The sequence below is a fragment of the Chionomys nivalis genome, chromosome 18, assembly GCF_950005125.1.
Source record: "Chionomys nivalis chromosome 18, mChiNiv1.1, whole genome shotgun sequence".
In the NCBI taxonomy this organism is placed as follows: domain Eukaryota; kingdom Metazoa; phylum Chordata; class Mammalia; order Rodentia; family Cricetidae; genus Chionomys; species Chionomys nivalis.
In genome coordinates, this window is record NC_080103.1 from 29,687,233 (window position 1) to 29,703,960 (window position 16,728).

Below are 16,728 nucleotides of genomic sequence, written 5' to 3' on the forward strand. Positions count from 1 at the left end.
GACCTCATCCCATGGAGCAATGCTATCCATCATGCTATCCTATCAAGTTGACAACCAGTATTCAAGATCGTACTTTCCTCCTGGCTTAGTCCCCAGTGAGATTATGAGTTAGGTTAGAAACAAACCCACTCTCAAATTTTAAGACATCCTTTGAAATGGCGCCCTGGAACATTGATCGTGACATTTAAAATGAGCATGGAATTGGTATTTTGTGGCTGATTGCAAGCCTAGATACCATTTGTGCACCAACATTCACACTGACAGTGTCTGCACACTTGTGCTTCATGATATACATTTTTTATTACAATATAATGCTTGTCTTTTCAAGTTATCATTTATGTCTTTCCCTATCATTATATAATTTAGAACAATATCTCAAAATTTAAAACCTGCTTGTAAGTATACTTTTCTGATTATATAGGTTATATAAATATTATGTATTTTAGTTCTTTCATAGGTCACATATACTGGGAGCCACAGAAGAGATCCAGTGGGGGAAATGTAAGCCACACAAGCTTAAGCAGACACGAGCAGATCCCTAGAGTTAATTGGAAAGACACTCTGTTCAATCAGTGAGCAGCAGATTCAGTGAGATACCATGTCTCAAAAACAGAGTGGAGCCAGGTGGTGGTGGCACACGCCTTTAATCCCAGGGCTCAGGAGGCAGAAGCAGGTGGATCTCTGTGAGTTCGAGGCCAGCCTGATTTACAAGAGCTAGTTCCAGAACAGGCACAAAAGCTACACAAACACACACACACACACACAAAAAAAAAACCCTGTCTGGAAACCCTATCTCGAAGCCCTTGCCCCACAAAAGAAATTGGAGTGGAGAGTGATCAGGGAAGCCATTGAATTTTGACCATAGGCCTCTACATGTATATATGCACATGTACACATGCACACAAAAATATCCCCAAGCATTTTCACATATACTACATACATATATACATCAAAAATATCATATAAATAGAATTTCATATTGTGAATAATTATAGTTTCTTTCCTTAACATTACAAGCTCCTAAAGGTATAACTGTGAGCAAAACCTTAAGGGTAGGTTAGAGACACTTGAAATATACATTTGCTAGCTTTGTCTTTAGCATTCAACTTAAATTTTATAGACATCTTTAACAGCTTTATAGGGATTCTGCTTTCTTCATTTGCCTGTAAGCTAAGCCAAAATAAATCGGTCAGATTATCCTAGCACTCTACTGTGCATTTCTCTGTAGGATTTAAAACGTTCAAATTGCCCATTTGCATGCCAGTTTAGTTCCTTACTTCCGACTGAGATACTTCTAAATCTTGGAGATGACACAGCCATTGAAACCACAGCTGTCAAACATATTTTGTTTGCTGGTAACCCTTCAAAAGTCTTGTTTCCTTCCTCTATAAGGAACATAAACAAGAGAGCAGGCTGTATTTATGCAAAATTTACCTTGCTTACTGTGCAGTGCATGGAAAACAAGAGTGTACAAGAGGAGCATACGTGATATTGATTTCAGAGAGGACAGTAGTATTTTCAAAGTGTTTCTGTGGTTCCATCTGATGGATGAAGGGCTGTGTGCAGTACATTTATTGGGGGTCACACAAGGGAGAAATAGTCTCCACGTGAAATCAGCCATTGCCGCACTTCAGGGATAAGGTGGCTAAGGCCGTGACAAAGGGGCCGTTGTTTCCAGCGAGGCCATCAATCACCTATTGTGCTGGGGGCAGCTGAGTTACTGAGCATATTCTAATTGAAACTGCATGTACCAGCTGGTCCCGAACACTGAGGTGCTTGTTACTTACTTCACATTTGAGGCTCTCTAATGTTGCCCATTCAAGGACATCAAAGGCAGGATAAATCCTGTCTTTGAGATGATGTAATCTTTATTAGATGTCCATTTGAGGTTATTAATGAATAAAGCATGCTAACATTTGATTTCTCAAATATTATAAAAGCCTTGGCCCCCTATGCCTGTAAATTGGGCATTTATTAATTACATGTATTTATTTATTTTGTATGTGAGCACAAACTTATGTGCCATGAACTACAAGTGGAAGTTCTCTCCTTCTATCATGTGGGTTCCAGGGGTCAAATTCAGGTCGTCAAGCTTGTTTGCAAATGCCTTTATTACTGAGCCATCTTACCTGCCCATCAGATCATTAAATTTATTATTTATCCTATGGAACTTTAGCATAAATATATCATTTTAGTCCTTCATTCTAGTCTCTAAGTAAATAAGAGTTTTCATTTGCTCATGATAATAATAGAAACCTTACTTATGTGGTCACTACTAAGTCCTATAAATGGCATTGCTATTTTCACTTATCATTTATATAGCAAAGCTCAGAGAAGGTTAATAATTTGTCTAAGGTTAAAAAGCTAATCAGTGGCAGATGGACTTTATCTAGCTTATTAAACTCATAAAATATAAAATAGTTCATTAACTTTAATGAAGTAAAAGTTTTAGAAACTGTTAATGATAGTTGGCCTGTGAGAAAGCAGGGTGTGTATGTTTGTTGGAGTATTTAAATAATCCCACAGTATCATTTAGCGGAGTGTGTATTATTTGAAAAGTTCACATATTAATATTGTACAAGTTACATAGGCAAAACAAAGGGGGTGTGAAGAGTGACTTCAGATTTAGTATGCAGCTAGTGCCAACCAGTGCAATAAATAAATAAATAAAAAATACAGTAACAGTAAATGATGAATGGATGTAATCTAGGAGAATTCAAAGCTCTTTTTTTCCCTTTTACCTTAAATTATGGTGTTTTTGACAGATCAGCCCTGTCTAATAGAAGCATAATGTGAGGGGTTGAGAAGATGTTTCAGTTGATACTTGAGTGCTTGTTGCACAGCATCAGGACCAGAGTTCAAGTCTTGGCACCTAGGCAAAAAATCCATACATCTGTAATTCCGGTGCCGGGATGTGAAGGTTGGAGGATGCCTGAGGCTGGCTGACCAGCCAACCTAGACTAATAGGTGAGTTCCAGGGTTAGCTATGTCTAAAAAACCTGTGGTGGAGAAAGGCTGAGGAAGACACCTGATGTACACTCCCATGTGTGCATATACTACATAAACACATATAAACACAAACACTACCACACGCACACATAAAACATAAAGTGAACTATGTCTTTTCAATTTTCTAGTAGTCACATTTAAAGAAGCAAAGTTGTGATATTTTGAAAACATTTGCCAGTATATCTAAAATATCATCATTCAACATGTATCAATAAAAATTAAATTAGATGTGCCTTTTATTCCTTCTTTTAGTTTTCTAAATCCAGCACAAATTTAACATCTTAATTCAGATACCTAGTCTTCATCTGAAATATTTGATCCACATTTAGATTTCATAGACTCCAGAGTGTAAAATGCAAGCTTCCATACCCAATTAGTTCTGAGCATACCTAAAAATAGCCCGATAGTCTAATCAAGCAATAGTTTTGGGATCAGTTTAATTCAATTAAACTTAATTTAATTAAAATCAAGTAGAAGAAAAGATTTGGTTCTGTAGTTCCACCAGTCACAGCTGAAGAAGTCATTAGCTGAAGTATCTACAGGTTCCTTATTGGATTTAGTGAAGGGCAGTCCTTAAAAGAGAATTCAGTGTAAATCAGAGAAAAAAAAAACTTATGCTTAGTTCATAACTGAATTAGGCAGGATTTTCCCAGAGAATAAGAATTTCTATGTCTCAAATCTAATATGGGAATATCTGAAGCAAAATTAGGAAATCTGAGGGTTTTGCTTAAGCCAGTAGGAGAGAGAGTGCAGAGGATAGTTAGTACTTGGGAGAGAAGGAACTGCTCACTTCGGGTAAGGGCTGGGGTTCTGAAGAAGCAGAGCAGGAAAAAAACCTGAATGACTATCTTGTGCATTTGCTTATGTATATGAGTACCTTTAAATTAGACCACATCCCAGAGGAAAGTTATCCTTGGATAAGAGAAAATAGAGGGATTTATACTTTATTTCTGGATTGAACTGGGCCCCTGCTATAAGAAGCTTCGTAACTGATAAGATAGTTGCCACTGGAACCAGAGGTAGGTAAGGATATAGGTTATGGAGGGGGGGGTACTCTTTATTTTTCAACGTAGTCTGAATGATATGTGTTCCCTCCGCCATTCAAAGACAGGGTCATGACTTCATAGAATATTTTCTCTTTCCACCACCAGGAAACATTTTCTATTTATAAGGACATGCATGATTAGAAAACACGCTCACAGGAAATAGCATAGCAATAGAGGATGGGTTGCTAAGATTAGGAACATGGGCTAGAAGAAGAAGTGTTGAAGATGGAAAGATACTCATTGTTTGTGAGTTTAGATGGACCAAGTGAAGCCCAGTGCAGGAGGTAGGACTCCTCTTTCTAGCTCTTGTGCTCCATCTTGCAAAATAGGAATTTTGATTTCTGTGGTTTCTTTCAGGTGAAAAAAGGGGGATGAGACACAGGAGGGCAGAATAAAAAGGGACTTTGTTTCTTAGGGCTCCTAATATCTTTACTTTCCAACAATATGGCAAAAAAAATCTCTGACTTGATGTGGGATTCCCCTCTATATGCTATAAATATGTTTTATTACCACTAGTTAATAAAGAATCTGCTTTGGACCTATGGCAGCATAGAATAGGACAAGGTGGGAATTCCCAGCAGAAATAGAGGTGAAAGAAGGTGGAATAGGGGAGATGCCATGTAACTGTTGAAGGAGAAAGACACCTGCCCCAGAACCTTACCGGTAAACCACAGGAATCATGTAAAATATACAATAATAGCAATGGGTTAATTTAAGATGTAAGAGTTAGTTAATGAGAAGCCTGAGCTAATAGGCCAAGCAGTGTTTTAATTAATATAATTTCTGTATGGTTATTTCATGTCTGGGCAGCTGGGAAATGAGCAAGCAGTCTCTGTCTACACTGACTTGGGACTCATCTTCTGAGTTCCAACACTTTATCCAATCACTGTTTCTTGTATCATTACCCTCTCCTCCATCACAGCCCCAAGGGCCTGAATTCCTGGAATACAAATCTGTCTTGTAAAACCCTTGGTTTGCCACCATTATAATATTCCCATCCTACTCATTCTACAGATATTCTCAGATGCCTTTAGACTACTACTTGGACAAATTTATCAAGGCAGATAAGAACATAAAGTAAAATGATAACAATAATAAGAATCCCAGGACTTGACCATGAGCTTGAATGAACACCTGAGCTTGTTTACATCAAAGTTGTTGTGCCATTTTGTAAACAGCATTCCATTGTGGATGTTTACCATCTGAGGGACTTCCATAATCTAACTCAAGAATAGGGCAGGTCGGATATGATAAATGTCAAAATGAAAGTTCAAGGTGGTTGTACAAGATTGAGTGTTGCTTTGAAAAAAATCCATGTGCAGAATAAAAAGAATTTGGATGGGCTTCAGTCTCTGTAAAGAAGTTATGGGATACTCAGTTGACCACAGGCAAACTAATATAAGCAGTAATGTTAGGTGAATATGAAAAAAAAAATCTCAGTATTTTATTAGATTATATTAACCAGAGCTCTCAAAACTTAAGGCATTTAAAGATATTCCACCACTGACCTGATTAACAAATGTAGACCAATGAGTTGGGTTGATAGCTTGCCATCTAGAAGAGCCACACTGCTCCTCGGGTTGGCCCGTGAGTAGCTGCATTAACAGGGTAAACTTGCTGCACGATTTTCTCATATCTTAAATGATTAGGAACCAGAAATTGTAAAATAAAAGTGTTTTTATTTTACAGTTTGCTTAACCCAGGGAGGAAAAGATTCATCATTTGTTTCCTTTCTGTAGCCGTATGTAAAATTTTGTGGAGGAGGAAGGAAAAGCATATGCTATGATGCTTAAATGATGAGATGTGTTTCATGGTTTCAGGGATTTGAACACTTGATCTGCAGCTGATGGTCCCACTCGGGAGGTCTAGGAAATGTGGCCTTGTTGGAGGGTGTGTCTCTGAAGGTGGCTTTGAGAGATGAAGGACTCTTGTTATTTCTAGAGTTCCTTCTCTTCTGTATTGGTGGGGTTCAAGACGTGAGCTGTGGGTATCAAGTTTCTGTCTCCATGGCTGCCAACCTTCCCCATCATGACAGGCTCCTATCCTTCTGCAACCATAAGCCAAGTCCTTCTATAACTTACCTTGGCCATGGCGTTTTATTACAACAATAGAAAAGTAACTAATACATAGAATCATTTGAGTGAGGCAAACTGTCAGAACTGTGTGAAATCTCTCCCGGAGAGGCAAATTTTTCCTATTGCCAGAGCTGTGACTCTAGCTTTTTGTTTTGTGTCCTATGAGTTCCCTGGTGACTTTTAAAAATTCATTGAAGTCTATTTTTTTTTCAGTAGTCTGATGACCAAGGGGAGGGATACAAGTGTTTCTCTTTAGATTATCTCCTCTACCATGAGGCTGCCAGTCCGTGGATACAGGCTCACTGGTGATCTTAGTCTGAGTGCTTCATTATTGGGAAATGACTTGCAGATGTACAGAATGTTGAAATGTCCAGGCTTCTCTGGAATCTGGACACAGAGTTGTTCCTACCTTGGTGGAGGAAATTGAGGCTATTTCATCAATTGCAAAGAGGAAGTCAAGGGATGAGAAAATGATAATCATTTACAAGAGAACAAGTGGAGTGTTCCTTCAGGGTCCAAAAGGAAGGGGGGAAAAAAGAACAGTATAAAAATAATATGAAAGAATCATGAAAACAGGAATTCCCTGAGTACTTGGCCATAATGCTGTCTTAAGTCTAATGATCACCATTCAGCAAACACTGCTTCAAAATTGTGGTCCTGATTGTATGATGTTTCCTGTTCTTGCTCCCAACTTAACTGCTACAGTTATTTAGGCTTTACTACAGACAAAGTACTCTGCTATGCACTTTAACCATGTTATTGTAATAAATCCTTATCACACGTGGGGGCAATATCTTTATTTTCATTTGTGTTTGGTAAGTAGACATGCTTAAACTTGTGTCTCATTACTTTTCTGTCTCTGTGATAAGACACCAGAGCAAAGGCAGCTTATAGAAGAAAGGGTTTGTGATGTACAGTTTTATATGTTTCGAGTCCAGGATCATCGTGACTGAGTGCATCAGGCAAGTGAGAGAGTTGGAATTCCAACACATTTTTTTTTTCTGGTTCCAATGTGGATGTTTTGATCACTACAACATACTTACTTCACTCCATGGAACGTTGCTACAAATCTTAGTATTAATTAATACATTAAAGAGACACTGCTTGAGTATAACTATTTTCTATTGAACATAGGAAACACCACAAATGCAGTGAGTTGGAACAATGCAAATGTATTAGCTCAGAAGTCAAATATGGGTATCACTGGGCTAAAGCGAACTTATCATCTGCTGGCCCAAGCTTGAGGACTTTCTTGTGGCAAATTAATCCTTCACATTTCCTAGCCTTATCAGAGTGTATCTGTGCTCCTTCTACCCATGGCTTCACAGAAGTCTCATGTGAGTGGGAACCATAGTCACAAGAAGTAACAGGGAACTGAAGATTCATAGATGTCTGTTTGCGGCTCATAGTCTTCTTATCACAATTAGTAGTCACCCATTGCAGATTTTGCTCCTAGAAATACATGACAATAAAAAAGAGAGACAGTAAGTTAGTAAACACATATATATTCAAGATAATTTCATGTAGCGATTTCAGGTAATACAAGTTCAAAATTCCACCTTTGCCGAACGATGCCTTTCATGCTTCCATCATGCGGTAAGTTTTGAATGCCTATTATGTGAAAAAGCTTCTAAACATTTCAGATAGAGCAGTGAATGGAGAAAGGTTTTATTCTAACAGAATATTATAAAAGGTAGATGCATGGCAGTATATACATTGTTCTACAAAGTGACAAATGTCACAAATACTCTGTGCTCTCCCTCGTAGCTATCCCTCACTCAATCTTCTCTTTATTAAGTCTCTTTTTCTTAACAGTTCTCTGAAAGTCAGGCCAAGTGCTCAGCACAGAGTTTACAGTGAAAGACAAGACTTCATTCCTATGTCTCCCCTATAGTGAAAGGAACAAATAAAACAAATAAGAACCAGGCCACATAGCAAGAGTTTCAAGAAGATGAGCAAGATACTTTGAGAGCACATGGCTGGGTTACCGGGGTTATCTCCTACGTCTAGGCTAGTTCAGTTTCTGTTGGCATGGACAACCATGCACATCCTTCAGGATCAAACTTTGGATATTTCCTCATTGGAGAAATTAAATACAGCCTTTGGTACATAGTAGGTGCTTAAAATTAACTATGTTGGCTATAATAGGGTTCTTTTCCAAGTATTATATTTTGTAATGACTAAATGATTGGTGTTTACTATAACAAGTGAGACAACCCACGTTACAGAATAATAAGACCTTGTAATTACCCTTTAGTAAAAGTGAACCAGTTATCAAAGCCCTTCAGTATATGTATTAAGTATTGCATGTATTTAAATAAGCAAAGAGTAACATGAGATAATGTATAGTAGGATCTTAGCAGGAATCAAATGATAAGTTTTGGCCTACTGCATCATCTTGCATGGAATGGGTAAATAAGGATGGATAACACAGCTAAATGAGTTGTCTGTAAGCTTGTTAGCATCCACAAATCCTTAAGGATAGAGGGAACAAAATTCTGCTCAAATTCACCCCCACCTCCTGTTTGTGTTTATTTTAGCTACATTTTGACATCTGGTTAACCTAGATGATTTCATAAGTGAATTAGAAACCAAGAAAGCATAAGTAATCAATTACCGTCCTATATCTAGCTTCCTTGGTAGATCATCATGCTATTATTTCCCCTTCTGCAGATTAGCTTTAATAGACTTTCTGCAAGGATAAAACAAATAGACTGTGTAAAAGGCTCTTGTCATAAAGTACTAGAGAGTTGCCAAGTTCAAATAAAAAATTCTCTAGTTTGTCTTTCATTATATTTGTGGTGATTATACTTCAAGAACATGTATACTTTATAAATCATTGCTATGATCAACCTTAATGCTATATTTATGGCTTATAATATTCTTGCTAACTTTTGTAATTCTCATAGCTCTACAATCTTGTGGCCTTTCATACTCCATTCAAGGTTTGGACATTAGCCATGGGTGTAATAGAAGAAAAAAAAAACAAGCTTGAATTCTTGCTAATAGAAGTATGTTTTCATTAGTTTGCATACTGGACAAACTGTTTAAGGCTTCTTGTAGGTAATTCAGGAAAGAGTCGTCACTAAACTTGAAACATCTCTAGCCTAAGTCAATAATTTATCTGGACCAACTGAACTGACCAAGTAAAGAGTTAAGTGGTAACTGAATTGTCCCTTGGGGATGATGGCAAGTATTTATCAAATCCATAGAGATTCTGTAGGGATTTTGTACTTCATATTTTCCATCCCTAATGATGGAGCAGGCTATTTTGTTACTCTTAGAATGCTATCATGGCATCATTCTTTCTTGTTTGCATCCAGCTTTCTTGCATTTTCTGAAACTTTGTGTAAGTCTTTTGGCCATTTTCTCCCCAGAGGAACTCAGAGGAGGAAAAAAAAATGCAAGGAAGACCTGCTAAAGCCCTTATGATGATCAGGAAGTGCCTAAAGTTCTTTGTTTAAGGTTCCATTTCTTCGCCGGATGGCGGTGGCACACGCCTTTAAGTCCAGTATTTGGGAGGCAGAGGCAGGCAGATCTCTATGAGTTCGAGGCCAGCCTGGTCTACAAACTAGTTCCAAGACAGGCTTCAAAGCTACAGAAAAACCATTTCCTGAAAAACCAAAAAAAAAAAAAAAAAGTTCCATTTCTTCTTTGCCAATGGTGCCACCCCCAAATAAAATTGTATGGTCTACAATAAGCTTGATATTGATCCACTTTTTAAATTTATATAATGAAGTTAATAATGGTATCCACTTTATAGGATTTTAAAAATTTAATGAGATAAAGTCTTAAGAAAAAAAGATAATTACTGGATTTCATAGCATTCTAAAATGGTCATCATGAACTAAAAGCTTAGATATAGCTCTTTTAGTCTACACTCATAAGCAAATATATTTCTCTCTAATTCAAGATAACAATTAACATTATAGAATGTAATATATAGATTATATATTCTATAAGTATTTTCCTGAGTGTGTTATCAGTACAATATATTTACTGATATTAACACCATACCACCTAGGTGTACTTTCCAACCTGCCTCTTTCACACTTTCCATATTGTTGACGTGAGTACTGTCACTATACACTTGAAGTCAACAGGTTTGCTAATAGAATAATTTGTGATTTAAGTATGAGCAAGGAATCAATAGAATAAGTGATATTGGGAGAAGAACCAAATTATTCCTAGGCATGATGGCTCACAACCTGGATATATTTCCTTCTGCACCGTCAGTTGACATCTTGATTGGCATTTATCTCATGTTTGCAGATGACAATATAAAAGCTAGCCTTGGCTCTTCATTGTCTGGACTATCATCTTCATAGTCACATCAATTTGCTAGAAATCTCCATTTAATTTTTCTAGCTATATTTAATTTTGATTTGACCAAGGATAAATCCTATCCATACAAAACATACAAATGAAAACACCAATACATCATCAATTTACCTTTTGTAACAGTAGTATTATGAATTATCTAATGTGTAAGTTCAGGTGAAACAAAAGTGTGAAAATGTTTGTGGGGTAGAGGGCAGGAGAACACTTGGAATGGCTGTGCTTATATTCCAGATGACTGATGATACGGCATAAGAACTGGTTCTTATAGGAATGACGAGATGGTTTAGCAGTGAAGAACACACTGCTCTTGCAGAGGAATTGAGTTACTTCTCAGCACCCATATCTCACAGTTTACAACTTCTTGTAATTCCAGGTCCAGGGGCTCTTTTCAATCTGGACACATTGGCAATCATGTGGACACACACACATAATTTTTTAAAAAGTCATTAGTAAAAATGGACAACCTACAAATCACAATCTCAGAGAACCTAGAAAACAAAGAGGACCCTAAGAGAGACATGTATGGATCTAATCTCCATGGATAGTAGAAAAGAAGATAAGATCTCCTGAGTAAATTGGGAGCATGGGGACTATGGGACAGGGTAGAAAGGGACAGGAGAGGAGAAAAATATATAGCTCAATATAAACAGTTAAAAAAATAAAATTGGTGAAAAACAAAGAAATGGCCATGATAGATAAGTAAAGCTAAATAATTGGCACTGTTAAAGTCTACATTTAAGAAATTGTCATCATAAACTTCATTACAGATATGGTAGCACACACCTATAATGCTAACATTCAAGGGCAACTCTGGCTGTGTATGGAGCTGGAAACCAGCCTGGGTTAAGGTAGCCTAACACAAATAACCATTTTTTTTAAACTACAAGAATCATAAACTCTAGTCAATGATTAAAACTACACAGTCATATATAGCTGTTAACTGCATTTTTGTAATATATACATAATGTATTTCATGTGTATACCAAGAAAATGCTTTCGTGAAAAGTCTTGTTTTATTTGCTATTTCAGATGTACATTACGAACACTATCAAAGCCAAAGGCACCAGACTTGCTAAGCCTGTTCTATGCTTGGGATTAATGTGTTTGGCCTTTCTTACTGGACTCAACAGAGTAGCAGAATATCGAAATCATTGGTCGGATGTGATAGCAGGCTTTCTAGTTGGAATATCTATAGCAGTATTTCTGGTAAGTATGATTTTTAAAAATATTTTTTTTGTTTTTAAAAAGCTTGAATATCACTTCTAAGAAAATGCAAGGATAAATCATTGTGATACATTATGTGAATTATATATGTTTATTGTTGCTCATTTCTTTTTTCTTGTATTTATTCTTCTTAAGGTTAGGTTTGGGAAAGAATAATAAATAAATTCTGCACTTAAAATACTTTTATATAAAATGGAGTAGAGCTAAAAATCATTCCTCCTCAAATAGCATTTTACATTTTTAATTTATGGGGCAGGGAACACATGTGCCACGGCATGCGTGTGTAGGTTCAAAAGACAACTCGTGAGAGTTAGTTCTCGCCTTCTACCATGTGAGGTCTGAGGGTTAAACTCAGGACACCAAGTACCTTTATCCACTAAGCTATCTCACCTGTTCCTTCTCAGTTAGTATTGTAGACTGCATTGTTTATATATCCACAAAATTCCTCAGGATAGTTTGCCTCTAGTGAAGGAAAAGATCCTCCTGGACCCAAGTGCCTCATGCCTTCTTCAGTCTGGGCACTTCATGAGATCCACATCTCCAGTGTTCCAGTGGCATAAGATTGTGAGATGCATCACTTCTCCTGGGGGACTGAAACTGTCCGAGGATGGGATGGGGACACTAGCATCCTCAGTCATGTTGTTCACATAGTGAAGAATGTCAGAGCCTTTTAATGGAGGGCTACCCACATGCCTGCTAAAACATATACTTGAATGAATCTATAATTTTGTTCAATTTAAGTTTTTAGCCTGAGTTGAAAATCGTCAGCCCTTGTGGGGACTTTTACCATCTTACTTAGATGACCAAGTGCACAGTTTATAAATCAAAGGCCCTTTTACAGGGACAAAACTTATAACTTCAGAAACACTTGCATTTCAATTCAGTTGGATTTGTTCTCACAATACTTGCTTCTTCCTTCCTCAGCCTCCTTTGTCCAGTTAATAATCAGTGGGCAATAAAAAAACATGTGTGAGGTTTGAGTACAAATTATGTGCCTGGAATTTGAAATGAAATGTTTCCTCTAAAACCTCCTGTAGGAAATTAATGGGCATGATCTCATGTCTGCTCAGCATCCTGAGCTTCCTTTCTTTCCTCTTGTGATGCCATTCACTGTGTCTCAAGGTCATTGGAGGACTCTGGATTGAAAGTTTTTTTTAAAAAAAAATCTGTGATGAGTTGGTCAGTCAGTCCCTATCATAGGCTGAGTATGCAGGTACACCCAGTGGAAGAGGAAGAGATACTAAATAACCTGATGGACCCCAGTCAGCATTTGCCTTTTATGAAAATATTCTGGCAGCTCATGGCCTCTGATTGGCTAGAGATTGAGGTGATGTGAATAGCTGAGATTCAGTTGCTTGGTTACAGGTGTGCTCCTAGATAAGCTACAGATTGCTTACTGTTGAGTCTTGCAGGATCTTTTGGCTAAATTTCATCATCCAAATATAGCAACAGACAGGCTGAAGTTACCCTTTAAAACCCCCGTCTCTGAAGTTGCTTAATGCCTCATGAAACTCAGGAACAATCATGGATCACAAACTTTCCTTGCTTTCATTCATCACAGTTGAGACCGGTTAATGATTAAAAGAATCAAAACAAAACAGAAAAGTGATGGAAATTATGATGCCACCGAACTCAGCTCCCTAGGTGTAGATTATCTTCCCTGGCGCCTCATCAGCCTCCTACTGTTCTTCCTGTGGCCATTGCAATCCTCCTTCCCTTCCAGAGAGCATCTTAGTGCCTTATCCTAGCCATCCTTTAAAACCAGACCCTAGTGTCATGTCAGATATGTCCCTAACTGAGAACTGGATAAATGAAGAGCTAGCTTGTGGATCTTCCTGAGCTCAAGCCACTCTATTGTGCATATTCAATCCAAGAATGTGTATTACACACATTCTGAAATCACTCTTTAAATATTATTACACATGAGAAAAATGACTCCATGAAAAGGTCACACCAAAACGGTACTTCAATCATGTAGCTAAATATGAATCATGTTCTCATTAATGATCACTTATGAGTGTGAGTGCCTATAGGCGACAACTGGTAAGTCAAGGAAGCTCATGGGAGTATGGCTTGATTTCACCGTGAGCTAGAGTTTTGTTTGGGGACTAGCCTAGTCCCTTAAACTCCCCTTCCCTGTCTTTCACCGTAAAATAAAATGCTGCCAAGTCCCTACTCTAACACAAGTGCTGACTTGGTGATGTGAAGAAATATTTGAGAACAAAAAGAGAGACATCTCAGATATTAAATATGTTACAACCCAATAGGAAAACAGACATTGCACTTTATAGAGGATTACATACAATTTATTGATAGGTACTGGAGATATTAACTTTATTGGGGTGACAGATCTGTCAGGAAGAAGTGATATATCAACTTGAGGAGGTTATAAAGAGGATAAGTCTGGATTCTGCATAAAGAATGAGAACAAAACATGGGCCACAGAGACAACATGAAATAGCACAGGCCCAGGACACAGCTTATGAATGAGAAAGAACAGCTTCCTGGAATGGTACATGGTACTAGTCTCCCATCATGAAGGTTAGAGGGATGGAAAAGTTTTGTGTGCCAGAAGAACAATGTGGACTTTTCTTTAAAATGTAGGTTAGTTAGTAGGCTCTGCCTTCAAAAGAGTAGAAATCGAATGGACTTGTTTGAATCCAAGTTTCTTTATGTACTCAATTGTCCCATTGAGTACTTTATTGAACCTTTCTGTGCTCCTGTATCCTTCTGTATATGAGAACAATCACAACCTCCCAGAAGGCTCGTTCTTGAACTTACAGAAGGTTAAGCAAAGTAGTACATGCTTAGTGAATGGCCACAGGAATGAGTAAAGCACAGTTCCGTAAGTGGTAGTTTGCTTCTGCTCACTAGCTTTTGCCATTTGAGATCTGTGCTTTAAAAATATGCTCTAGCATAACACTGCAGGTGAAGATGGAGGAGACATGTTATGAAGAACTAGGGAAATCAGAGTCTAAACTGAACCATAGAGACACAGAAAGAAGAGACAATCTTTGGAAGGGAAAGGGAAGAAAGAGAGCCTGAGGGAACACAAGATGATGTGGATGAGGGACAGGAAACAACTCGGGATGACTCTCAGATTCCTTATTTGGATAACTCAGTAGGGCATTTATTTTAAATTTTGTGCAGCCACTCCAACTCTGGCTTGCAAATGTCCTGCAATTATCTTGCAGGGTTTTAGGATTCTAAAATGAGTCCAAAATAAAATTAAATCAGTCTACTCCAAGTTGTTGTCTTGTTCTAAAGACACCTCCGCTCACCACCCTTTATCTACACCTAGCATTTACCTCTGACTCATTCTCCCAGTCTATCCCCAACAAGCAGTGACTCATCTACTTCAAGTTCATTTCCACTTCCCAATTATTCCTTCTGTGTCTTATATCAGTCCTTCTAACCAGAACTGTGGGCTTCCTATTCCATGTACTCCTAAAGATACCCCCCACACCATCACCTTGATGGCTTGGCCAATATTGCAATTATTGCAATAATGCATTGTCAATAACAAGGCAAAACAAACTTTCCTGGATGCCTCAACTCCAGTCATTCTACTGCACTTCCAGGGTCCATGATGTTCCAATTGCTTATTTCCTAGTGAAAAGTATCCTGCACTTTTCTCTGTGTACATGAATCCAGCTCATGGAATCACAATCAGCCTCCTTCCCTTATCAAAAACAAACCTGCCTTTCCTACAATTTGTTCTGGGGGAATGACCCTTCTTTCTGTGTATTTCAGTTGCAAATGAGAGGCAGGGATATCTGAGTCCTGCCATTGCATGTGTGTGACCCCGCACACATCAATCACTGCTCACTATTCATCATGTAGTGAAACCTTCCCCAAGCCATGCTCAGAACATCTTCTCTCTTTAGTCCTTCCTTTTGTTTCTCACTAACACATTGCAACTCCTAGACACCACATCTCATATTTGTCTTGCAAATAAGCCATTGTGGAGAAATATTTCTGTTCGTTTTGTTCACTGCTTATCTTTTCACGTATCTGGAATATGGTGTTGTATATGGGCGGCATGTACCCTGAGTTCTTTAAAAGACTCAATGAATTTCCATGTGTAGTAAGCATGGCCTTATTTCACTGCTTATCATGCCCAGTTCTTACACCGATATTCCAATCTTCTACATTGCTAAGATTCAACTCAGACACATCCCACGTTTTCTAGGCTGTACCTGTCATTACCTTCTTCTCATCTTCCCCTTAACTTCTATATGTATCTGTCTGTGCTGTTAGAATCCTACAAGGAATTATGTTGTGTCCTAAATCTGTCTGCATCCCTGTACATTTTGCTCAAGCGTAAAGAGTAGAATCATCACGCTTAGCAAAATACAAAACTAATTCTTTTTTTTTTTTTTTTGGATTTTTGAGACAGGGTTTCTCTGTGGTTTTGGAGCCTGTCCTGGAACTAGCTCTTGTAGACCAGGCTGGTCTCGAACTCACAGAGATCCACCTGCCTCTGCCTCCCAAGTGCTGGGATTAAAGGCATGCGCCACCACCGCCCGGCAACAAAACTAATTCTTGAGCAGCAGTTGCTGATTATTATTGTGACAAAAAATGGATGACTTAAAAACCTCACCTCTCCCAAACATGATAGATGGAATTGTTAAGCAGGTGTTCAGCTTTGTTGATCCCAATAATGGCTTGTCATATGATCTTATGTACGAGTAACAATCACTGCAGCATTTTATTGAGATATATTGTCCTCACTTTACAGATTAAAAACAGATAACCAAATTAGGAGCCGATATTGTTTGACTCCACAAGGTACATAATAATTATGGGAAGAAAAAAGTGAATACATAAAAATTTATTATTAATACAACATAGAAAAACCAAAAATATGGGTGGTGGTGGTCTTTTTAGGAGAATATAAACTAAAATGAGTGGAAGCCATTGATATAAAACATAGTGCTTGAAAAGAAATTATCTTTTTTTGTTGTTTTTTGAGACAGTGTTTCTTTGTAGCTTGGGACTTGTTCCTGGAACTAGCTCTTGTAGACCAGGCT

General features: G+C 37.9%; 1 protein-coding gene across 1 annotated transcript in view; it reads left to right on the forward strand.

Annotated features, from left to right (window-relative positions):
• The window catches only part of Plppr5 (phospholipid phosphatase related 5), a 102,501-nt gene that overhangs the window by 65,542 nt on the left and 20,231 nt on the right, over window positions 1–16,728 (forward strand). Inside the window, exon 4 of the mRNA XM_057793346.1 lies at window positions 11,501–11,677. Within this exon, the coding sequence (XP_057649329.1) occupies window positions 11,501–11,677 (177 nt within the window). The remainder of the gene's footprint in view (window positions 1–11,500; window positions 11,678–16,728) is intronic.